Below are 25,562 nucleotides of genomic sequence, written 5' to 3'. Positions count from 1 at the left end.
TTTGCTAATCATAGTCCAGTCTCTGCAATTTGCCTTGCATATCCACTTTCTTTATCCCTCTGTCCTTTTCTTCCTCTTCAGAACTCTAAGCAGTTTTCCATGAAAATTTCCAATTTGATACAATAAAAATGACACAGTCAGTTACATGAAACAGAAGCTACAATAAATAGAATGGCAGCAAATTTTATGCACACAAAGAGAGAGAGAACCTAGGCTATTTTACAGCCAGTAATAGATGGGCTTACCATGGGGAGGCTAGGGATGAGTCAACACTAAGGGAAGTGGGACAGATGGTTAAAACAAATGACTCTTGGGTGAATTCCACTACCTGAGGAAAATACATTTCTGAGAAAAAGATCCTCTTTATCATCTGAATAGTTAGTAAAGAAGGAGAAGATAATTTTCTGCATGGCTCCATGGGGAAAATGCCAGGTCTTCTGCTGGTTTGTTTATGTGTTACTCTCAGAGAAGCAAATGTAGAGGGTTAGAAAGAATTAGTATATCTTGGTTAAAGGAAGACATAAATCTTTAAGTGGCTCTTTAAGTGGCTCTTTTAGTTTGAGTTACCAAGAGGCTCGTTGAAAAGAAACATAGTAGATAATGCAAATGTAGGTTAGGAGGGCACTTGATACACTGCCACTCAGAAAACATAATGAGATCGGGGGAAGTTCTTACAAAATGTGATGGATAAACACTTAAGTTCACTGGTAGGAAATAAACTTATTCATAATGCTATATTTCAGTGCAGTGCTATGTCTCTTGAATAGAATTAATGTTATCTAACATACACATCTGCAATCATCCCAGGATTGTTAAGGGAACACTGATCAATATGGGTGGTCAAAAAAATTAAAAAGGGTTGTAAATATGGAAAGTTGTTTATAACTTCAGAAGGTTCTAGCAATTCTGAATCCATGTAGCATGAAATGGGCAAAGTTGCCAACATCATTACTATTGAATGAGGGAACTGAATTCAAGTCCTGCTGAGGCCCTCAGTTGGCATTTGGAAGTAACTGGGGACACCTCCTTTTCTCATGCTTGGAGCAAGTGAAAAAAAAAAAGATTTCCCTCATTCAAGTGAGTACTAAGTCAGTTTATTGTACCACCCTTCTTCCCCTTTTCAATTTTTAATATTTTTCACTGTTTTCTATCAGACATGCTGTGCATGCCAAATTACCTGTTTAAATGTCTTCTCATAGTCCAGTAAGACATTCATTGCTTTCCACTTCTCTGCCTCTTTTTTAAGGACTTCTGCCTCTGTGTGTTCATCTGTTCATATCCTGAGTGTCACTACAGTGATTTTCAGCTTCAATACCTCTCTGTTCTCACTCACCTGTGTGAACAGACTTTACTCTCACAAACCACAGCCTCTTTTTCAGTATTGTCTTCTAGTGATACAGATACTGGGTCCATGCCTAGATGGGCAGAGAACAAATCATATTTAAATAAAACTTTTGTGAAAACTTGTAGGGTCATGAAAAAAATTCTTATTTTTGTCCCTGCTCACAATCACAGCAGCTTCACAAACAGCAAATCAAAAAATCTTTTTTTTTTTTTTTTTTGCCAGAATTATATTCTCTGCCTGCAGGTGGCTCCAAATGATAAAGCAAAGTGTAAAGGCTGCAGATGACCTTGGTACTCAAAGCATATTAAGGAATATACAATTTCAGCTTTGAGTAAATTCATTCTCTGTTTATCTCTGGCAACAAAACTGGCACAGAATTACTACCTCAGCTACAGATTCTGTTGAAAGGATGAGTTTTCACTGTTTTGGACCCTCTAGCAAGTCAGGAGATTACATTAAACACTGATGGGTTGGGGGTTTTTTGGAGTAGTGGGATTGAGTGATCCGAAAGATGAAAGATGGAGGAAGGGGGAAGAGAAAAAAGCAGCACCGTCTGTTCAAGGAAAGAAATATAACATGCCATAAAACTACAATAATTTAAAAACAAAATGTATGGAAACTGCTAATTAGAGAATTATTCCAATCTATTTATCTCCAAGTTTAAACCAGCTGAGAAATCCCTAGTAATGGTCTACAGTAACAACTTCTTCCATATTTTAATTATCTTGAACAAAATGAGCCAAAGAGATGGAAAGGGTACTGTAGAAGCAAAAAGAAAAACTGTACTATTTTTCTCTCTGTTAATTGAAAACAATAATCTTAAATAAAGAACAAAGGGTTTTACTGTGTGGCTGCAATGAATCCAGTTTTTCCATTATACTGCAACATATACCAGCAAAGACTCTGATCCCCATTTCCCAGCATTATAACAGCACGTTTTGATTTTACTTACTTCTTCCTGTTTACACTATTGTAAAACAAATAAGAATCAAGCCCTACCAGCTCTGCAATTTTGTGAAATCAAGTTATTTTCTTCTGAAGAGTAATGAAACATAGTTCAGATTCACTATAACCCAACTATCAGCTTTGTACCAAGCATGTTTTGCAAAAGAGAAAGCAGTCTACTTCTTTTGTTAATGATAGTATACTTCATAAGTGAAGATAGAGGGGGAAAAGTTAGGTTCACTCTAGAAAATAATACATGTAATAAATGCTTTGAACTAGCCTGCACCAACCTGAAAAAGATGCCAATGTTATTATTTTATTGACTAGAATTAATGCTCTTGGACTTTGAAACAATTAAACATTATTATTCCTTTCAAATGATTCTAATCCCATTCAAACTGGAAAAGATGAGTTTGAAAGGTTCCATCCTGTATGCACCCTTAGCTGTTATATCTTTTAAAAGTAGTTTCTAAGAAAGGCATACTCACAAAATTTCTTAAAATAGAAATTCAGGGCTTTAAAAAGACTTGTTTTCATACACCAGCAAGTGTGTTACATTTTTATTGAACAGTACACATTTTACAGTGATGTTTAGGTCAGTTAAACATTGTTAATTACAATTTTATTCTATCTTAAGGCAAAAAAAATTAAGTAGAATATTGCCAGTTAGTAAAATGTAAAAGCTGTCATTCTCCATGGTCATTTGCTTGATAATAAAATTCACAGATGTGCTCACAGTATTAATACAAAAAATATTCTTATCTTTATAGCTCCTATTTTCAGTCAATGAGAAAAATTAGAAGTGTGTTATTTCAATAGACTGAAATATAAACTATTCATGTATATTCTTTCATCAGTGTATGCACTTAATTCCCATTGTTTTTATTGGCAGTAACACACGACTATTTGAAGGCACAATAAACTCCACAAAGTGTAATTAGTTGCTCAGTTTTGCTAGCATCTTTCTACTTCAATATTGTAAAGGGCCTCCTCAACACTCAAAATTTCTCCCACTATGCAGTGGCAAACTAAGGCCCAACATGCCAGAGTAATGCTGATTGTCAGCTAAAATGGGAAGAGAGAAATTAGTCTTTTACAGTAATGCATTCTCAGTCAAATTCTGTTTGGCTGACTTTTGTGTAGGTCAAGAAGAAACTCAGTGTAATTTGTGCCCCCATATATTTGATGGAGCAGGACAAGAAGATTTCCCTTGATTCCCACTCAAGTAATACGACTTCTGGAAATAAAGGCACTTTTCTGGCCACCTTTAAGTTGCTGGGAGCTAACCACTAACAACTTCAGTTGAGATACAAGAAGTTGTTTTTCTCCACAGGGGCTGACTTAGAGTTAGGTACACTGATTTCCTCTAAATGGGTTCTGTTGCAGCAAGGGTTTGTTACACTCTTCACATAAAAAAATAGGAAATGACTGTTAAGAACCACATAACCTAAGAAAATAAGTCTGGCAAAATTAACAAATTCAGGTTCTCAAAACTAAAATCTCACTCTCTCCGCTGACAAAAAGTACAGCCAGTGAGAGACTAGGCACAAACCCTTTCTCTCTCTGTGCTCTCACCCTCTTCCAAGGAATCAGGGAGTTCCCCAGCTGCCATGCTAGCCAAGTAGTTTTGCAGGCATGCCAGGGAAAGATCCTAAGCCTCCAGGCAGTTTTGGCCTTGTGTAGAGCCTCACTCTGTTGTTCTTGCTACTCACAGTGGCGGCAGGATTGCACAGCTGGGCCAGTTAGACAGCCAGGCTGCTCATCCAAGTCTCCTTGTTAGATGGGCTACACCGATGCCCAACATGCAAGGGTTAAAGAAAGAACCTGAAATGGTGTCTCAGCACATAGAGGATTCAGCAAAAGGTATTAAAGTAGCTACTGTCACACTAAATCATGCTGACAATTTTATTTTCTTGGACAGAGAAGACAGATAATATTAAACCATATTGAAATAAAATAGCCATAAACAAATTTTCCACTAATGAAAAGTTCTAGAGGAAGAGGAAAGCATGTGCCTGGAGGGGGAGAGAGAACAGACTCATTATGTTTTAAAAGTGGCACAGATAAAGTCTTCACCATAATCTAACAGTGTAACAGCAAAATGTGTTTAAAAAAGGCCCCAGCTACATGGGATTTGCCCCACTCGTCTTTAGGCACTTACCAGAGGCACCTATTCCAGCAGCACAGTTGCCTAAGGCTCTGACTGTTGGAGAGAGACACCTCCAGACAGCAAAGCACGCTCTAGATGGAGATCTGTGCCAGAGCCTGCTCGCACAAAGAGAAAAGCGCAGATGACAGCAGCGAAACTGGCAGAGAAAACAGAGTCATTACAGCCTCCTTGCAGAGGAGCAGGAGGGAGGCAGCTGGCTTGGCTGCAGTTGTCACCCAGTCAGCTGGGAGCCTCTGGGTTTTCACATTCGCTGGAGTAAGGGGATTCAGTAAATGAGAAGAACAGAGAAACTCCGCATGGGGACTGTGAGGGCAGGGGGAGGAGGGATGGAGGAAACAAAACTCATCTTGGAAAGATGCATGCTGCTGTAGCTGAGGAAAGGCAGTTTGGGTGGGAGGCATTCCATGGGAGAAATAACTCACAAAGCAGCCAATCTGGAAGAGACTGGAGGTGGCTGTTAGTCAGCAGGCTAAGTGCTACAAATCTGAACTAAAATTAGCCACTGACACAGGCCAGTAAAGGCTCTGAGTTGCAAAACACCCAGGCTGGCTCAACCGAGTTCTACTGTTCCCTGCCACATGGATCACTGCTCCAGCTTCACATGCAGTGTTCAGCCTCAGGTCCTAAATTAGCAACAAACTACTGACAGGTTGATGACAGTGGTGACAAAAGCAGTAGTGATTAACATGTGATTTTCAAGGAAAGAGTCAACTTATTAAATTAAACTTGTCTGTCATGAAATTACTTTAAGTGGTAGATATGACACTGACACATGTATGTGAAGGGATAAAATAAAAAATTAAAAATTTAACAGTGACAAACGAATCATACATTTAGACTGCTGGAAAGAGGAAAGAAAACAAAATAAATATTGGAACAACTTCCTGCAGATTTATCTGCTCAGTCTTACCCTGCTGGTTTGTATGTGCTCCCATCACTGTGCTATCTTAGGAGCAGTAAGCTCTGGAATGGACTCCCCAAGGAAAAGAGAGCCATTATCTCACTGTCAAGCATTATAAAAAATGCTGCAGGTTGCAAGAACACCATGAGAGTAAAAACCTGCAGGACTATTATAAAAGAGGTCCCAGACCACCTCATGGGCTAGGATTTTGGTATCTAGCATCATTATACAAAGAATAAAATTACTCCACTCTTACACACTGGATGCAACTAAGCAGGCTATAAATAAATGCCAAGGACATTCTTGTTAGATCACACTGGAGATCTGACCAATTACTTTTGGCTGGAAGAATAATCCATAGACTTGGACAATCAATTCTGTGTCGAAATGGTTCTCACTTTCATCAGAAGGAAGGTGACCGACAGTGAAAACTCCAAAAATGACACAAAGTAAAATGTTGGATTTAAAGGCGAATTTCACCCTGGCCCTAACTGTGGCAAGACATCGCAAATCTCAGTGAGAAATGGCTGCCTTGACTGTCATTTTTATCTGAGAAAATTTCTTTCTTACTCTGAAGTATATCAGTACAGGTGTTATTGACAGGTGAACATACAATGGATATGCACTTGTCTGAACAAGCACTAGCAAGGAAAAAATGAAGGACAGACTTAAAAGAGCAGAATGAAGCAATCAAAAGGCCTAACAGAGATCAACTTCTGAAAACATGAAGGACAAATGGAGAAAGTTTTGATAAGACTCACACTGTGTCTGCAAGAAAGAAGTATGTGTAGAAAGGGAGATGGTAGGCAACTGAATTTCTAGAAATAACGAATTCTTAATCACTTGATAATTTAAAAGTTATAGGAGAAGACTGTCTGTGCAGCTGTACTACAGAAATTTGAGGTGCAAGGTGCTCCACACAGAATTGAAATTAATTACTGATAACTTTTCAAAGAAATATTATAGAGGGAAGAGTAGAAAGCAGTAGTGTGTGTGCCAGTGAGCAAGTCTGGAATCCCTAAGAAGAAAGTAGATTGTGTTTGGGATCAGAAGCACACAAAAAAATCACATGATTAGTGGAAGTATCCAAATGTACATTTGAGAAACCTTTTTCAGACAAAGGGAACCAACTGGTTAGATTTAATTCTACAGAAAGTTCTCAGACAATTAAAGAGGACAACAACTGTAAGGTACAAACAGAAAGAAGACTGTAGCTACAGATCCACTCATACAGATTTCTAATAAAGGTTGAAAAATCTTAAGATAGGTTCCCTTGTTTTGCTCTAGCTGCTGAAAACGTGGGCACTTATATATTATTAATGGTTAAGATATACACGCTGAGTAAATGTTAGACCCCAGGGAAATGATGAACACCATTCAGACACATGCAAACTCAGTATTAATAATGACTTTTGTGGACTACAAACCTGCTCCAGTGTTCAGTGCCAATGGCATTGCTAGCAAAATAAATAATTTTCATCCCCAAGCAGCAAAGGGCTTTCTGTAACATTTTACATAGTTTTTTTTTCTTTTTTTTTTCCCCTCAGAAGGGAATAAAAAGGGTTTTGATAAATCCCAAGAAGCTCAAAAATCATGAAATATTTGCCTGCTATTGCAAGTATTTAACTGAGCTAAATAATATCTGATCCTTATTTTAATTCATACTAACTTCTGCTGGACTCTACCCATCTAAACTCACAGATGGAAGGAGGAAGAGAGATACAAAATGGGAAAGTCTTTGGCCAGAGTGTTTAATGTTGGACTTCTGTTCTATTCCTTTACCTTTGCAGCAATAATAATCCCTTCAGGCTTTGGGACTTCATGACACTAGTCAGTAAATTTTCACATCTGTCTGTTCTTTTCTCTGTCCTGGAGCATCCACGTTATGATTGCACACAGGGAATCACTGTCTACTCTCTGCCCACCCCTACAACAATTTAGTAACTCCCCTATGACTGTATGTTACAGCTTGGGTTTTTATTGCCCACAGCTGGCACAGAACTTGTCCCTGAAGTCAGTAAGCATGCACAGCATTCAGTAGTTTGGTGGGTGCATGCCAATAAAGAAGGGAAGAAGAGAATATTGTTTACTAACCTTCTGCCTGAATAACCATAATTTTTTGCTTCAGATCAATCGAGGGATTTATAAGACACAATCTTGGCTCCTGCTTCTGAGTCATACAGACTCCATTCTGGTTTACAACCATCCAGTTTCGGTCGTACAACAAACCCTGATTTCCTACTGGCCATTCTGTAACCTGGGAAAACATCAAGAAGGGATACAAATGTTTAGAAAATGTTGGTTTAGAAAATATTGGCTATATTAATAGATTCATGCTAAAAAGAAAAGAGAAGGAAAAGATTCCTTTAATGAAACTCTTCGCAATTAGTAAAGTTTGATCAAGCCAATGTCGGCCTTTTATAAGAGAAACCTTAATTGCAAATCAAAGATAACACTGCACAAAGCTGACAAAACAAAATCAAATCACTCTCATTTGTTACATATTATCATACACTTTGCTTTAACAGAGCTATCAGAATAAACAATCTCCAAAACACTCTGAAAACTGTTTTCAGTTTTATACTCATCCATTTTAGGACCTCTTCCCCCAACGATTTTCATTTAACTAAAAAAGCACAGACATTTCACAGGAGTTTTATAAATTAAGGCAAAACCAAACAAACAGAAAGCAAGAAAAATGTGCAATTCAAAATTCTAAAAAATCTTGTTTTTCATAAAATGGAAACCACTTATCAATGAATCCATTTGAGAAAACCTCCACCACTGAAGCTTCTGGTTTGGCTGGGAATAGTTTCTCCAGATCCCCTTATAACAAAACACATTGACTTCTTTGTTATCTGTGCTTCCATCACTTCTATAACACTTTACATCCAATAGCCCATACAAGCATATTGTCCTTGCTTTCACGTACATTTGTCTTGTGAAAAGGACATCTGTTTCTGATGCTACACAGATGGTAATCTTGAAATCCAAAAAGACAGCAATTTTATTAATGCCTTTGGGTGATAATAATATCTGCTTTCTCCTCCAGAATGTTAAACTATTAATACCATTCTTTTAACATAAAGCTGGCCACTTAGACATATTCTTCAGCTCACGTATGCTTTCTAGTCATATTGAATATGGAGAAAAGTGAACTTGGTTGAATTCTTGTAGAAAAGCTTAGTTCCCATGAATTAGCTGACAAAAGACTTGAGTAAAAAATATTGAGTAAAAGATATGACAAGCACAGCCTGATGCTCTGAAAAAAAGCATGACTGGAAGCACTGGTTAGATTAATCAAAAATCACATTTTTGTTTATCATGTGCTCTATCCAGAACTCCACAGAACCCAAAATATCCCATAAACTTTTCCAGTTTTTATAGAAGCCTGCAGCAGTAGCTTGACACTGACAGCCTGACTAGAGAAAACTGATGGCAGGCATTCTAGGACCAAAAACTTAAAGCATCAAAGTTGAACTCTAAATAATTTGGCCACAGTGCTACCAACCGTATTGAATACAGAAAATACATGGAAAAAATTTTAAGAGAAGAAATGTGTTTTATCAACCTATTTGACTTATTATTTGGCAGTTTTTTTAAAGCAAGCATGAATGAAAAATTCAGTGATAAAGAGAAACTTTATGTCTGACAGTGTCATCTGAAACCATATCGTCCAAGCACCTCAAACTGCCAGCACCTAAGTTATGTGAACCTTTGCTCTGTCTTTTTAGGAGAGAAATCATAGCCCAAACACTGCAATATCAACTGAAGAACAGATTTTTGTTCTTACTGGAAATTATTCTTTGGAGAGACCAGTATTTTTGGTTATCCTATATAATTAGACTACAAAATGCATTTGAACAGCTGGTGATCATCTGAGAGCTGCAAGAATTTTCTGCTAACAAATCTCCCTTCCAAAACAGAAGATCACTAATTGGTAATAAATCCTCCCATGGATCCAACAGATCTTTGCAGGATTTACAATATATAAAGAACAGAATAAACCAAAAAAGCAGAAAAATAGAAAAAGAACACACAAGTTCCTAGTTCCCTATTGTAATATTCAGCTGTTTTGGGTCCACTTCAGGACAGCAGTCTTATTCAGGAAATAGCTTAAGTGTTTGCTTACCCTTCACTGAAGGCAAGAAGTTGTATGAGCAAAACAAAACATTCTCTTTAATCAAAGATTCAGCTACCTTTTACATGCTGACAGGTATTAAAGGGTAAGCCCAGCTAACTAGGTAGCCGATATTTCAAAATAATCAACACCTTCCACTCAAAATACCTCTGATAGGTCCAAAATAATGGCAACTAACTCCATGCTTCACTCTGAGATGCAGCACATGACTTTAGGTCCTCAGTCCATTTTTCCCCTTCCTCTGGGTATTTGCCATTGTAGTAATAGTCACACATGTGCCCTGCAGTGAGTCCCTGTCCTCTCACAGATGTCCTCTGTACACTGTCAAGTGCTGTACTCCTCACTTTTCAACTTCCTGTATTGCACGTGTTGCTAGAATCCCAATAAAAATAAGTTGCAACAACAAAATAACTGTGTGCTCTGCCTTGGATGGAGAGTTGCAGATGGTTCTAAACAGTCAGGGCTGGTTTGTTGCTAATACTGACACTGGAGATGAGCATGGAAGAACACACCCATGTCTGTTCTCAGCACTTAGCCTTGAGACCTGTGCAGACCATCTCCTGTTATTATTTCAAAGAGGCTGAAGGAATTGTTACATAATTACAAGCAACTGAATAGAGAAGTTCAGACAAAGTCTGCCTGCTCTGCTTTCATCTGACACATGAGAAGAGTGGTTCAACTTGGCTCCCTCCGATTACGCCTGAGTTCTCTGCTGAAGACCCTGCAGATATGACATAGGCTGCAAGGACAATCCACAACCCACTAGTATCAGCAGCAGGAGGACAGGCAGGGCACTCAAATATCACTGAATACCTATATTCAGGCAACCAATACAGTGCAGTAAAGCAAGTGATGACACTTGCTATGAGGTAAAACGACGCAGGTTAGCATATGTGGCAGTGAGCAGTACTGCCTTACATAGTTTCTAACATGATTCCCAGAAGTTGTCTGGCTGTCTCTGAGTACTGAGACAAATTAGAAGAGGGAGGACAGAAAGAAAGCAGGGAGACCATGATTTTACTGATAGATGCTAGCATACACCTTCATTACCAGCATGGCAGATGGTGATGCATCCCAGCATCATTCAATATGAGGTTCTCTACCTGCCACAAGCAAGGATCATTGCACAGTACAGACAGTACTTGGCATTGTCCTATCCACTTTAGTCCATTTTTCTTACTGTAAATAAAAATATCCACTGCAAAAACAGTTTGGTTGTTTTTTTTTTAATTTCAGAATTTTCTTTAAAACATTTTTGGCTGCATTTCTCCCATTTTTCACAGTAATGTCATCATGAAGGTTAGTACAGTTTTTGAACACATTAAAGGAATCACCGAATAGGTTTTAAATTATGTAAGTTTAAAAATGTTAGTGGTCTTACATGTAATTTATCCACTGATCACCAGGAATTTGCATTGTATTTTAAATTACAAGCTAATTTGTCTTCTCTGTTGAGATGCAATTTTTTTTGTACTCTTCTGCAAGAATAATAAAGTTAATAATGTTTAAAGTCCTAACCTCTTTCACTAGGCACATTGCATTATATAATTATGCAAAATTCGATGACATGAGAGATGTTCGTGTCTAAAAATGCATGTTTAAAACACATTTCTGTGTTGGAAAAGTAGAAGAAAGTGGTCTAGGATAGAGGTTACTCCTGTGCTTCTCCCCATTTAATAAAATAATTGTAGGGAAAAGAAAACACATTTAAGAAGTTGAGTTAGAATATTCTGCCCTCTGCTTCCTGCATCATGTGTACAAAACCCATGGAACAACACTGAATAGAGACTGTCCCATGGCCAGGAACACTCTACAAAATGCTGCAGGAATTATCTGACCTGCAGTGAGCTGATGATCTTCATGCCAAGCTTCATCCTTCCAGCTGCCAAAGCACTCTGCGCTCTCATTTTCTCTGGAGGTCAAGTACCTCTCATACTAAATCACTTAGAATAGAACAGAGAAATCAGAGTTTAGCAGAGGAGGAGATTATGTGACTCTAAAGAGGAGATCAAACAGCTGGGAGTTTGTACTCACATCCTCCTCAAGTTTGTCCTCCTGTCACTAATCATCTGTCCTGCGACCAGCAAGTCAGTGGGCAGATTTCACTGGCAGATGGGCTGGGTCCTGCACACATGGCTAGGTGGAATTTTCCACTGCACATATTATTTTAGGAAAATGCAAGTGATCATGTAGTTACAATAAAGCCTATTTACTGCATGTGCTAATGGTCTGACCCCCCATACCAGTTGGAGGCCTGCACTTGAACCTACAGATCTATGAGCTTCTGATCTCAAGTATCGAAGTATCACAAGATGAATGAATTTATTACAGCCCAGTATTTAAACTATTTTCACCTTTTCACATCAGCTATCTTAGAGTTACCCCATAACTAAAAAAAATGGAGATCAAATTGAAAATATTGTTCTCAATTTCCAACAACTACAAAGAATCTAGAGTTATTTTAGATTTAAAACATGAAACTGAATTTCAATTCTTTGATTGCAACCAAAGACTAGGAAACAACAAGTTACATGATTAATACTTCAGAAGTTTATGAGTTTATTGAAGTAAGGAGATAATAAGTGTGAAGTCTGTATGACAAAGATGACTAAGCGAATGGCAAAGGAATAGTTTTGTATACAATTCAGTCATTTCAAGATAAAGCCTAGAGATTCTGGTATAATCATTATTTTAGAAGGCAAAATGATTTTCAGGACTTCATTCCCTTTAATTGTGGTGAGGTTTCTCTAGCACATTTTGTTTCAAACTCCAGTGCATGTAGCATGGGTTGTTTTTCCTGTTTCAAGGTGGTTTAGGCTGAAGTTGCAGTAATGATGTATATAGACATATATATAATGTGTGTGTGTATATATATATATATATAGTGGAGGTTGGTACACTCTGCAGTTAGCAATGGCATGGATACATATATATTTAATTGTCTATTACTCTTTGGCAATACAAGCTCTGACAGTGCTTAGCTTAATTGGTTCTAATGTGTTTGATGCTTTGTCAGAAAAAAAAACGGACTTCAAAAATTACTCTAGGCATGAAAATTAAGCCTCATAATGTAGTTGCAGTTTTAATATCTATTTTTAAATTATTCAGATCAGCTAGTGTTAGCTCCACAATCCAAGTTGCCTTGGGTTCCTCTTGTAGTCAATGAAAAGAGATAGAAATATCCAGGAACAATTTATGTTTCCTACTGCAGATGCCTATTTTATGATAAAATGAATTAGCAGATCTGCATCTCTCACTGCTTACAGAACAATGTGTAACTTTAGAGGCATAAACTGAGGTAAGATGAACCCTGTTTTCACTCTAGGCCCATTAACACATGCCTAGCACAATAAGTGTGCAAGAGGCATGGGGATTTTCCCCCTCCATATAAAATTGCAGTTCTGTCTTTCAGGGGGTAGTACCAGGTTTGTGAGAATTTATCACTCAGAGTCATTTCCCCTCATAGAGCTTGAAGAGAAGAAACCTGGCTCAGCTTGTGGGGAAACATAAGCTTTCTTTCATGCTGAGGTATGTCTTACCTGCTCCTGGGCAAAATCACTTCAAAGCCTTCTTAGCACTGAATGTTGTGGTATGTATCTCACAACACCAGCCTGCACGTTAAAAATAGAATTTAACCCCAAAGGGGCCTGAATAGTGTTACAACTTATTTCAGCAGCTTCTGTAGTGGGTTTCTGTAACACAGCTATAAAATCTGCAACACTTAAACAAAGGTTAAAAAATTTTCACATGAAACGGGCAATTAATTTGATTTTCTAAACAGTTTGATCTAGTGGGAGGTTAATAAGGGGTGGAAATTGCTTGTTCAGGTCTCATTTAATGCTCAGGATTGTGTCTCTGAATTAAAGACATCATAAGCCAAATCAAATTTAAGAATACAGATGTTTTGTTGATCATCTAACAGTGTTTAATTGCCCAAACTCTTTTTGCATTAAGAAGAAAAATAACCAATCCAAACATGATCAAATCAGCTGAGAAGCCCTATTTGAAAGGCAGAGGATTTGTCTCTGGATTTGATCCCAATTCTCGCTCAGATATGAGACAGTGGCCTACACCAGTAAGTTTTCGTAAGAAAAGTTATATCATTATTGACATTCATTAAATCATTTTCCAGTATGGTACTAAGCAGAGTCACATTCCAGGTCATGTGTGGGCCATACACCTATTTCATCGTGCACTATGTAAAAAAAAAAGTCACTGCTAAGGTGATGATATTATTAACTTTGTAAAAAAGCAATTAAAATCTTCAAAGACTGAACTTTCAAATAGTGCAGCAACACTTAAATGTCATATTTCTGTTGCAAATGTATTTTTAATGATAACATTTCTTTGTAATGTAAATCAGTGGCCTCTCAATTATAACATGTTAATCAAGTTATTTCTCAATTGTTGCCTACCCATCAATGCCTACAAGTCCATCACATGTCATTCTGTAAAAGCATACTAATTACTTGATTATATTTTAGTCAAGTTTTGCAAATCCAACTATTTTCTTCAAGACAGTATATTATGTGCAGATCTGGCTCTCGTGGGGGAGGAGAAAGCAGAAGATGTATTTGCACTCTGTAACTTCAGCCTACTTGAAAATCCTTCAAAGTACCCTAACACGCAGAACTTGATCCTAGAAGTTGGAAAAAAGGAGACATGGGTACTCACACACTGCTTCCTAATATCCCATGCACATGGCCAAGAGGGGTAAGGAAAAACACTAGGTTGAGCTGAATAAATACTTCAGAATGATTCAAAGCACATACCTCAAATGCAGAGCAGGATTTGATTGGGTAGACATAAATGCTGGCAACAGTGATGGGCTTGCCACCTTTCCTACATGTTGGCACTGCAGTCTCAGAAACAGCTGCCCTTATGCTTTCAGCCTCAGCCTCCAGTGGCTGCCAGTTGACAGTTGTCTTTGTCGCAGAGAGATTACTCCTGAGTTCTCCATCTGAGATTTGTAGTGTTGGAGACAATTTGTCTGCATTGTTAAAGCAAGGGAGGTCATCTGGAACAGACTCTATTGTCAGCTTTGTAACAGACTTGAAAGGAGTCCCAGTGTCCGATTTGGAAAGTCTGGTGGCTATGATAAAATTCAAAAAGGTCTGTGCATCTTCAAAAGAAGACATGTAGCCAAAGGATATTCTCACAGAACCAGTGGGACGTCCATCAACTAGGTCTATATCATCTCCACAGACATGGCCAGCCTGGTTTGAAACAGGAAAAAAAAACAGAGAACTGTGATGACACTTTGCTTTATTTCCCTCTAATTTCATCTAGCTATTAATGAGTCTCTTAATTCTCACCTGAAAAACTGTTCTAAAAAATACAAGGCTAACTCATGAATACAGAGAGAAAATGGAGAAAAAAAAATCCCAACTATCTTATGATTTACTCAAATTGAGAGAAGATAATTTTGAGTTGCTTGTCCTATTCTACTCTAAGGAAAGAGATGTTTCTCACAAACATATCAATTATCACAAAAAGGTTGTATGTCCCATGATTGCCTGCTAGCTACAGCAGTCTCCAGGGATATTCCAGTCTCACCTGCATAGTTCACTGGAGTTTAAACTGGGTTATTATATTCAGATAAGTGCACAAACCATGAGACAGCTGATTTTTATGGGTCAGTTTTCTTGATATTCACTGTCAGAACAGTTCCATTTTATACCACTAGTGGCTTATTTATGGCTTGTGTTAAATAGTCCAAATGACAGACAACTAGTCTGGGATATTAGCAAAGCAGACACTTGAATCTAGAGCTCAAACACCCAAAGTGATATTCCTTGTCATTGGAATATGCAGCAAATCTCTCTTGCTGATCCAGTCAACACATTGCTTTCAGGATGGAGGGAACTAGCCTTTTCTCTAGCACTTCCCCCTTTGAAGAACACAAATTTCCACTTTCAAAACTTTTGTTGAAAAATCCCTATATTGTCACTTCTATTTGATATGTCTTTCATACGACACTCTATGGAAAATTCTCCCTTAAGAGCAGAAGTTTCTCAAACCATAAGTCAGTCAGTGAGTTCTCCCACTCACCACCAGGGAAGTAAACCAGAGTCCCCCTTTGTTCATCCATCTAATATTAGCTCACCAATGAACATAAGATTTAGTCCTAACTCAGCATCCTATTCCTCTAAGTGCAGCAGCAGTTGTTTTTTTTCTCAGAATTTAATTTATTTACACATTTCAGTTACATTAAAAATGGATGCATAAATAGTCTATTTACGTGAGGGTTTTTTTTTTAAGTAAAAAATGTCACAGTACAATGAACACAGGTCCCATTTATGCAAAAAGAAATCCAAAAATCTATATCTATGTCAAAGCATGCAATACAGTAGTAAATATTTTAGTGCAGTGTGATGTAGTTTTTATCCTTGACAACAGAGCAGAAGCAATATTTGTGAAATTAGGTTGCATCTGTTAATATACTCTTCTGTAACCGTTCTGCCAAATATTGCTTGATTGACTAAGGGGAGAGGTTCCTGCTGTGCAAATAAGTAAACGAGTTCATATGTTCATCATGGCTGGGCTTCGCGAATGAAGATTTGGGAAGGGCTCTACCCACATTTGTTACAAGCACACTGGTGGCTAAAGAGGCCAATGTGAGATAGACAAGCTCGGTTGCAAAAGGCACAGCAGAAAGACTCCTTGGATGGTATCGGCAGGATATGATTCTTTCTGTCTTGTCTTTTCTCCTCAAGGGTGATCCTGCGTGTGTTCTCAAAGGAAGCAGCAGCGTTATGGATAGCATGTCTCCAGACCTCCCGATTGGAGGCCAGGGTAGACCAGCGATGAAGATCAGTGTGGCCAAAGCTGAGATGTTGCTTCAGGGAGTCCTTGTATCTCCTCTTTGGGGCTCCTCTCTTGTGGCAGCCAGTGGCAAGTTCACCATAGAGCAAGATCTTAGGGAGGCGGTGGTCCTCCATCCTTGAGACGTGTCCTGCCCAACACAGCTGTGTTCTCAGCAACATGGCCTCAATACTTGTAAGTGCTGCCTGTTCTAGAACAGATGTGTTAGTTCCTATGTAACACGCTAAGAAAACTAACCATGCTTTTCCAGGGACCCTTGAGGACAGAAAGTCCCCCATCACAAGCATTTTATACACGTAAATCTTCATCAGGGAAGGAAGAATACAGTCAGCACGCTGGGAAAAGATGAAACCAAAGTATATGTGCAAATAATGTGATAAAAAGATGCCCTCCACTACTCAGTAATGTTGTCAATAACTCATCCTAATACTTCTCAAAGAACTGATGGGAATGGAATGTCCCAAAATAATGACTGTATGACTGTATAACCTCATCATACAACTTTTTGCAGTTTAAGTGTCTCTCTATGAAACTTTGGCCTATCCCCATTTAAATGATACAGACCTAAAAGAGGTCACTCACTCCTTAGCAAAATCCTCCTTGTATTAGGACATCTAAGAGCATGGCAGCTGATAATTTGGCATTTTTCACTTCAGCAGAAGGGTAGACCCTGTTTTCCTTTCTCAGAGGAGAGAGCTTCCATGGTAAATCAAAGCATCATTTTGTCAAGGAATGCATTAAAGACCTCCCTGCCTTTAAAGAACTTATCAGTCCTGCATGTAAATGTATTTGCAAAAGGTATCTAAATGTCTCTGGGAAATTATGAGGGAGCTATAATATCAGTATAGCCATTAGATTTATTTTTTTTATCTTTCGAATAACATCATTAATAAATTTTTTGATTGCTCTGAATTAATTTAGTGTAATTTCAAACTCTGACAAATATGCAGACAGGAAGCCTCCTCCACTTCACTGTAATACATCCTGCTATAGATCTTTTAATGAGAATTTATGGAAAATATTAGTAATATTGAAAACAGTCTTTACATTCATGTTCTAACAATTACACCAGTAATCTAAGTAGATGTCATCTAAATTTACTTCATTCTCTGAGATTCGCTGTATGTTCCCATTTATTGTTTCTTGTCCAATTTGCATATGTATTTTAAACTGTAACACCCAACAGCAATAGGCCTACAATGCCTGAACATTATGAAGTACAATTAAGGATACCTAAGAAACAACATGAGATGAGTTGTCCAGGAATTTCTGTTCTGCAAGAAGTCTGGATTTCATGGTATCCCAAATCAGAAAAAGTACAATTTCCTATTTTCCAATGAAATAAGCAACAGACACTTCTTTGGGTCCATCAAATGATTTTGTTTCAACACCTAATTTCAAGGAATTGAATTTCAGTTAATTTAGTTCTTTAACATGGCAGGTGAGTCAAAAAGTCAGAGAAAGCAACTCAAATTTACCTTCATTCCTAAAAGTCACAGAGACTTAAAACTATGGAACAGGATGCATTTATTTTATCTTTTAAATACCTTTTTTTTACACAGAGGCAGATTTTCTGCTCCACTTCAAACCTCCCACCTTCAGGAAATTCAGAAATGACAGCCAGAAGATGTCTTCTGGGTCACTGAGTATTTTCCACGGACAATATATCTATCAAGTAATCACACTGAGAAACTAACCTGCAGGTTCCTTCGGATGTCCTCATTGCTTATATCCAAATGCATCTGGCAGGCTCCTGTGTTACAGAAGCAACCCGTGCGGACATGTATGTTGTGGAGACTGGCCATCTTGTCCACCTTCCCAATTCAGCAGTAGATATAGGAGCAGAATGAAAAATAAACATTTCAAAGTTGTGGTCAACAAGATACAATGTTTTAAAGGTAGAAATCAATGAAGGTAAATGATGTCTCTAAATTATTAACAACTTACTGTAGCTTTTACCATTCCCATACAGATTTAGGAGTTTTCAGCTCTGTTATTTCAGCTAGAAGAAAACAGTTGCAGAAGCAGAAATGCTTACCTTGGCATTGCGAGACTACTACAGACAAAACACACACAAACAGGGCATATAGGTTCAGGTCATGATCCTGCAAATGCCAGTACACTTGCTTAATTTTAAACCTGTGAACAGGTTTATTCACATCAGTAGTGTTAATTACAGACCTTCAGCAAAGTGTCACTTGGTGTCTTGACAGAATCACCGCCTACAACTGCTTCTGCAGAGACTGAAGAGAGGCCTGGGGCACCTTTTCAGTTAGCTAAAGAAAACTCTATTCTCTGGTGATCTGAAACTGCAATCCTCATTACATAAACTGACAGTATCTATGGGATTTTGGAACACAAGTGCTGGAAGGATTGGCCTGTCAGTAGGCAATAACATCTGACATAAAAGACAGTGAACTAGAATGCCTTCTTGAGTCTTGCACATACAAGTACCAAGTCTACCAAGTCCCTGGTGTATTTTCCCCTTGTGCTGTGCTGTTTTGTGTTATACCATTTCTTTATCGTCCACTAAATAATGAATAGGCAGAAATACAGTACTTGATGAGAAAATGGCATGAATGGGAAGGAATGAAAACGATGTGCAAAGAGAACAGAAGCACATGTCCATGCGTGCCTCAGAAGGAGATGCATATACGGGAAGACGGCACTGCAGAGGGTACGGATTATCAGGGTTTCATAGCATAGCTAAGAAACAAGGGAAGAACACCACAGGGATCCTCTTAGCACAGCTAAGAAACCATGGAAGCTCACTGCAGGGAACTGCAAATGCTTTATATTGATTTCAAAATGCAACAACAGCAGTTGGTAAGGTCAGCTGAGCTGCCACCAGTTATTTCTTAGACAAAAAATGATGAACATTCCTGGTCAGGACTGACAGAAAGGACAGTCAAATGCATGAAATCTGACACGTCCTACCTCTACCACAGACTTCCAGAACAATCTTGCACAAGTTGCACCCTCTGTGCTTTTGCTCCTTTTCTACAAAATGGAATGCTGAGACCTCCAAGAATAACCACGCTGCAGACTGAGGGGACCCCACTCTATCAGTGACAGAATCCTCCTCGCAGAAAGCTTGGGCTCAGTTGCATGCAGAGTGACAGCTCAGCCTAGAAATGCAGGAATGGAAGTGTCAACCACCTCATAACTAACCACTCCCCTAACTTTGAGCTCATGCTTTATCTGTCTGAGGTATCAATTCAACCTAGGTAAATATTCAACCTAGCTTTTCTGGCCGGTTTAATCCCTATTGGCTTTTCTAATTTTTTTACATAAATTCCCTCTGTACAGGATAGTGGCCCAATATATATAGCAAATACTTTCTGGTATAATTTAGTCTATCTTCTGTCTCAACATCATCGATATTTTCATGTCAGTCTATCTTTGACATCTCCAAGTTTAACTGTCTAAGACACCAAGCACTTTTAAATTCACTATCTTGGCAGCTCAAAAACCCAAGACTTCTGCTAGAATTTACTCTGTGCTGAAATAATTCAACCTAAATAGTATTTAGCTCTTGGGTTTTTTTTGGTTTCTCTTTCATGTGTGGAGCACAAGGTTCTCCCTACAAAAATGTACTGTATATACAGTAGAAATCCTACATTGCTGTAGTGCACAAGTTCTCAAGTTCACACTTACGTATGTTCAGCACCACTAGTTCAGTTCAAAATGGTTTGGTTCTCCAACAGAGATACAATCAAAATAACTCCATGTATGCAGACTTGGAAAGAAGAAAAAAGAATCAGTCCCAAGATCTCTATTCATAATTAATGCCTTGGAGAATATCCTGTGTTCAAAGCATGCTTCTCAAACTGAAGTTACAGTAAAAGGCATCTATTGAGAAAAACTGTTGTGGTGTCCCTAGCTTTGTTTTGTCATAAGACTTCAATCTGGGAACAGTGACATTTTCTTGATGTCTTTTTTCCTTTAGATAAGAAAAGTTGTCATCCTACCATAACATGGTTTGTCATGGTGCTAGTGACTCGTGGGCGGATCTATCATTCTGTTAATGATGACAAGCAAGGAAAAAATCATGACAGACACTTCACTACTGAAATTGTACAGTGTTTGGGTTTATTTACTTAGCATACAAAAAGCTTTAAAATATACAATCTTTTTACTATTAATACTTATTTGAAGAAACATTGATGGGGCAACCTTGCTTATCGAAGTGCAGGTAGTGTAATGAAGTTTCCATGTCACAACTTCAAGAAATTGCAAATGAGATTTTCTTTTTAAATTTTTTTTAATTTTGGCAAATAAATAATTACTATTCCTTAGTGAATGGTAATTTCATTCTAGCCAAGCAACCTAATACCCTTCTACAGTAATACTTTAATTGTTGTATACATTAATCTGTACAGTAGACAAGGTTTATTGATACATTGAAACATATGATCATTAAAGGAATATGGGAATCGTGATTCAGGATGTCCTGGGTTACGCAAAAATTCAGGTATCCACTTTTTATCTTATCCCTAAATATGTCTACTAATTTGGACTGTGATGGGAACTTGAGATAAGGTGGTACTATTATCCTAGGAGAAGAATGTATCCACAAGTGTGAAAGACTGGAATACTGATGACTGACTGAGACAATCCAGGTGCAAGCTGATGATGTGCAAAGTAGTGACCCAAGTGTTGAGGGTGTGCACACCTCAGGCTACAAGCTGGGTGTTGTTTCTTTGCCCTTACACAGATGACTCAACTGTAATAACTCCCCTGTGAGGAAGCATCAGGACAATTCACACATGGCCTGAAGATATTCATCTCTGCTGATGGACCTTAATGGATCCATAACAGGCAGCTGTAATATCTCAGAAGGTGTCAAAGACTCCTTTGATCCTGTGATCCAGTATTACATCATCTAGTGTAGAAATCCCTGCTCCAGAGGAGGTACTGGGTGCATTCCCAGTTAGCCTAAGCCAAATAAAAGACCACACTTGAACTTTACTCAACACTGGGTTGTCTTCCCTTCCACACAGGACTTTTTCCTTACAACCCGGGGCTTCTACCACCACCGTGATGGATCCGAACTACAACTACAATGTCGATGGGACTACAACCACCTCTTCACCCAACGGATATCGAGGTTGCAGCAGCCAGGTCTTGTCGCTGAACCCAGCAGGTGTCTTGCGGGTCCTTCCAGCCATCTGGGAGCATCTTCAGCCCTGCTCAAACTGCCTGTACCAGCACTGCAGCCTCAATCCAGCAGTGACTCTCCAGCTGTTCCTGCCAGATTTTCTGGGTGCAGGGTAGGAAAACCATATGGAAAGGTGACCATCTTGTCTCTGTCCCTTTGCCACGTGTGTGTTTTCCAGGTGGGGGAGGCTGGCCGCCACCTTGATTTGATCTGCTGGGTGGGGCTTGGGAAGTTTCTCCTCATTGGTTGGTTTAACCCAGTTTTATCACTATTGTTATTAACGTTTCTTCTTGGTAAAGAGTAATTTTTTCACTTACATCCAGGCATATTTGGTGGTTCTGTATTGGAGAAACCCAGGGCATTGAATCCAAGGGAGGAGGCTTCTGTCCAAGACCTCTGTCCCTCCAAATTGTCTCAAACCGAGACACAAGAGAACAAAGATAAGTTATGCATAGCTTCAGTATTAACTGAACTTCATTATCACCAATGTGATAATGTATGCAGGTCTTGGGAATGTGATGTACATACTGGAAACAATGACACTACATAAAGAATCAGTAAAGGTGGCACTGCAAAATGTCTGTCCCTTGCACGCATGCTTGGCTTTCCCTTGGACATATGTTTTGATTTCTTCTTCTTTAGCTTCACCCTAGAAATATGCTACTTGGGCAGTTAATTTAATCTCTCTCTGCAGTGCTACCACATAGCAAAACAAATAGAACATAAAACATCTGTTACAGTTATTCCAATGAAGAAAAGCTTACTTAAATAAAGCACATCTTTAAAATTGCCATAAGGAGCAATAATGGATATTGAGTTCAGAGTTATGAAATACAGAATGTTGCTTGCAGCTCTGTCTGTAACAGTGGCAGCTGACTTTTGGGAACGAGTAATACATTCGTTAGTGAAGGCACAGAAGCATGAATGGTACTAGTGGTAAGCACACAGCTTAATGCACTCGTATTGTCAGTTTTGGTGATTCCCTGGGTATGATATTTGGAACTGTTGGGCCTTAGTCTTTCAGAGCTTAAAGGCAACAATTAAATTGCAAAACACATGCAGAAATCTTGCAGTATTTTTACTGATTTCAGTCAATGAGGACATGATAATTAAGACATCACTACGTAAGTCCCTTCTGCCTCTCGGAGCCCCTTGACACTCATTACTTTTTCTGAAGCTCTTTACTGTGGGCCTGGTCCTGTAGGGTGCCTCACACCGCAACACTTCTGATGTCACATAATCTTGACTTTTGACAAGCAAAAGGTGCTTTTCACACTTTCAAGCCATGGTCTTCAATTCTAATAAAGATACGTTAATAAAGCTCGCCCAAACCAATTTTTTTAAAACAGTTGCTTTTTTCTCAGTGAGCTTTCTTTTAGTATTGTCAGATTGATCAAATGTTAACATTTGGGGTTTCTTTCATAGTTCCTTACCTGATAAATACAATTTTTTTTTCATCTAAAAAATATTGAAGTGGAGAGCTTTCCGCCCTCCTCGTTTTAATGCATTACCCTACAGTAGTCCCCTCTTGAATATCAGGTATTCTAGTTGACACCCAGCAGCTGGAAAGCTCTGAAAATAAATGAGCTTCTGGTGTGTTCTGCTTTCTCATTCCCTGTCAAACAGCTGCACTGGAAACTTTCTGCTTTTGCTAAATGGCTGACTTCTGCTACCCATTTGCTTCAGGGCCTCTGGGACAGTCAGCTGAAAGCTGTAAGGTTTTCTCTGGTTTCAGGTTTCATTGAAATACATTTGAGAATGATACTTGCTGTAGGAATATATATACTAAGTGAAAGTAACTATTTACAAACAGCACATAATTTTGCATTATTCCTAATCAACTAAGTCTAAGACTTTCACAAAGAATGATGATTTCTTTAGAAATCCTTGCTGAAGTTATTCCCATAGGATACAATTCTGTAGTTCTTATTCAAGCAAGTACTTCTTATTTGTGTAAGTTATTTTATTGAATAGCACAAGAATTATTCACATAAATAAAGAAACTTTTTGTAATACATCACGAAGTGTCCTGAAAAAAACCAAACATATAAGTCAATACTGGCAGGTACTGTCCTTCAGGAATTGGGATTGGGATTTCTCATTCTACTTTCAACAGTGTCCAAATATCAGAGCAGTTTGTATGTCTGATGGATTTGCTCATTACAAGAATTTCACTGCACATCACTGATGGCTGGTTATAAAACAGGCTTCATGACACTGTTCTCCACATCCACTGGTAAATTAATTCACTGATTCATGGCATGGAATTGGAAAGAAAGTAAGCTAGCTCTTTCTGTCATCCAGCATTTGACTGTGAAACGCTGTTGCTGATGTAAATGCATACTTAATCTTGTTTAATACAGTTTAATAAGAAGTAGGTCAGAAAAAAAAAATCAGCACTTGTTTCCAAATCATTGGGGGAGGAGCATTTTAGTTGAGTTACAGTATCATTAAACTGTTTTAACTGCATGGTTTCCTGCAACAAAGGCATTTTTTCCCATCTCAGGGAAATAATTTCCACCTGGGCAGGTTCCCTCAGTATTGATGAATCTGATCCTCTCAGTTTTGAGTCTCTAGTTGTTGAGATAGGTTTAAACTAACTGAAGAGTGGATGTAAATCTCTCTTCGGTCTACATCTATTCATCACTCACTCTGAACAAAATCTCCTTGGTAGAAGGCAGTTAAGTATTAGACAGAGATATTGAAATTTACTGAAATTTTCAAATTCAGTGTCCTGATAGTGTAAATGCTAGCTTATCGGGAACCTTGCAGTTGATGTGATAATTTTCTCTGCTAGTTTTAAAGACAATCAAATACCAGGTAAGACTGCAGGGGAGAGAAGCAGCCTGGAAATTTCAGCATAATTCAGAATGTGTGAGTTGCCACTCTGCAGGAATTCTCACTTGGAAGATGCAATATACATAGCAAACTGCAGATCCTTCATGCTTAAAGGAGTGACAATAACTTTACATTTCTGACAACCAGAAGCTAGAAGATTTGCGGATGAGGTGGCTCATCCCCAAAGAATGAAAGGGAAGAAATGAAATACAGACTTTTTACTGGATGATCTCACATTTCATCTGTTTATTTTTTCCAGCAGTACATGCAGTGAATTAAGGCATGGACTATTTGAAACATGTAAACTTCATGACTCCAAAATCCAACTGTTTGAAACCGAACAAGCTGATGAGTAGGCTAAACACTTTGATTTTGTTTCTTTGATTCTTTGTCTCAATGGCCATAGGTCTCTCCAATCAATTACTTTTTTTTTTCAGTTCAAACTGCATTAATTGACAATGAAAATCTGGTTTGCTATAGTGACACCACGAAAAGGATGGATTCCAGGAAGAAAAGAAAACAAAAGGAACTTGAGCCCTCTGTGGTTTCCTACCTCTGACTTCAGCAGAGCATCCCCCTGTGAGTCATAGGAAAAGGTTCATATCTCTACAGCCCATTGAGCATTCCCAGCTATTTTGTAGGCTAAAGGCTTTGGGTCGAACTACTGCTAGTCAGAGATGTGGAAGCCAGAGGAAAACCAAACAGAAGAAGACTTAGCTATAACTCATATCAAGAGAGATAACAGGGAATGTAGCAGACTAACATAAGTAGAAAGAATGTCTAGGAATTAAAATGTGCAGTGCACGATACTAAGAGTCTAGTGACACAGATTTGTGTCCCAGTCAAAATCTTTTCCACCTTTTCCTCCCTTTAAATTGCTTAAATTCTGTTCTGTCTGTATTTATCCCCTGAAAATGGGATTGTAAGGTTAAAATCCCATGATGGACCATGTTAGAATATTACTTTAATTATGGCCATACAGGGTCCTATACAGTATTGGGAGAGAGGGCAAGGGCAGGAAGATGCAAGCAAGGTAATAGAGAAGGTGGGGCCAGGCTCTCTGTCTTCAAAGGATTCAGATGGTGGACTGAAACCAGACACTGCACGCATTCAAAGGCTGCTGATCTGCTTTTACCGAGATGAAGGAAAAGGGAATCCAGTGGAAACTGCCAAAAGTGCAGTCCTTTTGCTACTGCCATGTGGTTTCTTTTTATATTTCTCCCATGTGATGAGGTC

At 38.5% G+C, this 25,562-nt stretch overlaps 1 protein-coding gene across 4 annotated transcripts in view; it reads right to left on the bottom strand.

The window, feature by feature from the left end:
• Nucleotides 1-25,562, bottom strand: part of MOCOS (molybdenum cofactor sulfurase) — a 211,389-nt gene that overhangs the window by 20,254 nt on the left and 165,573 nt on the right. For 3 of the 4 annotated variants that reach the window (XM_051812637.1, XM_051812639.1, XM_051812641.1), the window contains 4 exons: nucleotides 18,025-18,141; nucleotides 14,275-14,718; nucleotides 7,456-7,618; nucleotides 1,334-1,415 (listed from right to left, as the gene is read on the bottom strand). In XM_051812637.1, the coding sequence (XP_051668597.1) occupies nucleotides 1,334-1,415; nucleotides 7,456-7,618; nucleotides 14,275-14,718; nucleotides 18,025-18,141 (806 nt within the window). The remainder of the gene's footprint in view (nucleotides 1-1,333; nucleotides 1,416-7,455; nucleotides 7,619-14,274; nucleotides 14,719-18,024; nucleotides 18,142-25,562) is intronic. The other variant, XM_051812640.1, reaches the window with a different exon arrangement.

The sequence above is a fragment of the Manacus candei genome, unplaced genomic scaffold (assembly GCF_025592945.1).
Source record: "Manacus candei isolate 608988 ecotype Guabito, Panama unplaced genomic scaffold, ASM2559294v1 h1tg000088l, whole genome shotgun sequence".
Taxonomy (NCBI): domain Eukaryota; kingdom Metazoa; phylum Chordata; class Aves; order Passeriformes; family Pipridae; genus Manacus; species Manacus candei.
Note: the sequence above shows the minus strand (reverse complement) of the source record. Positions and strands in the feature narration are given on the sequence as shown.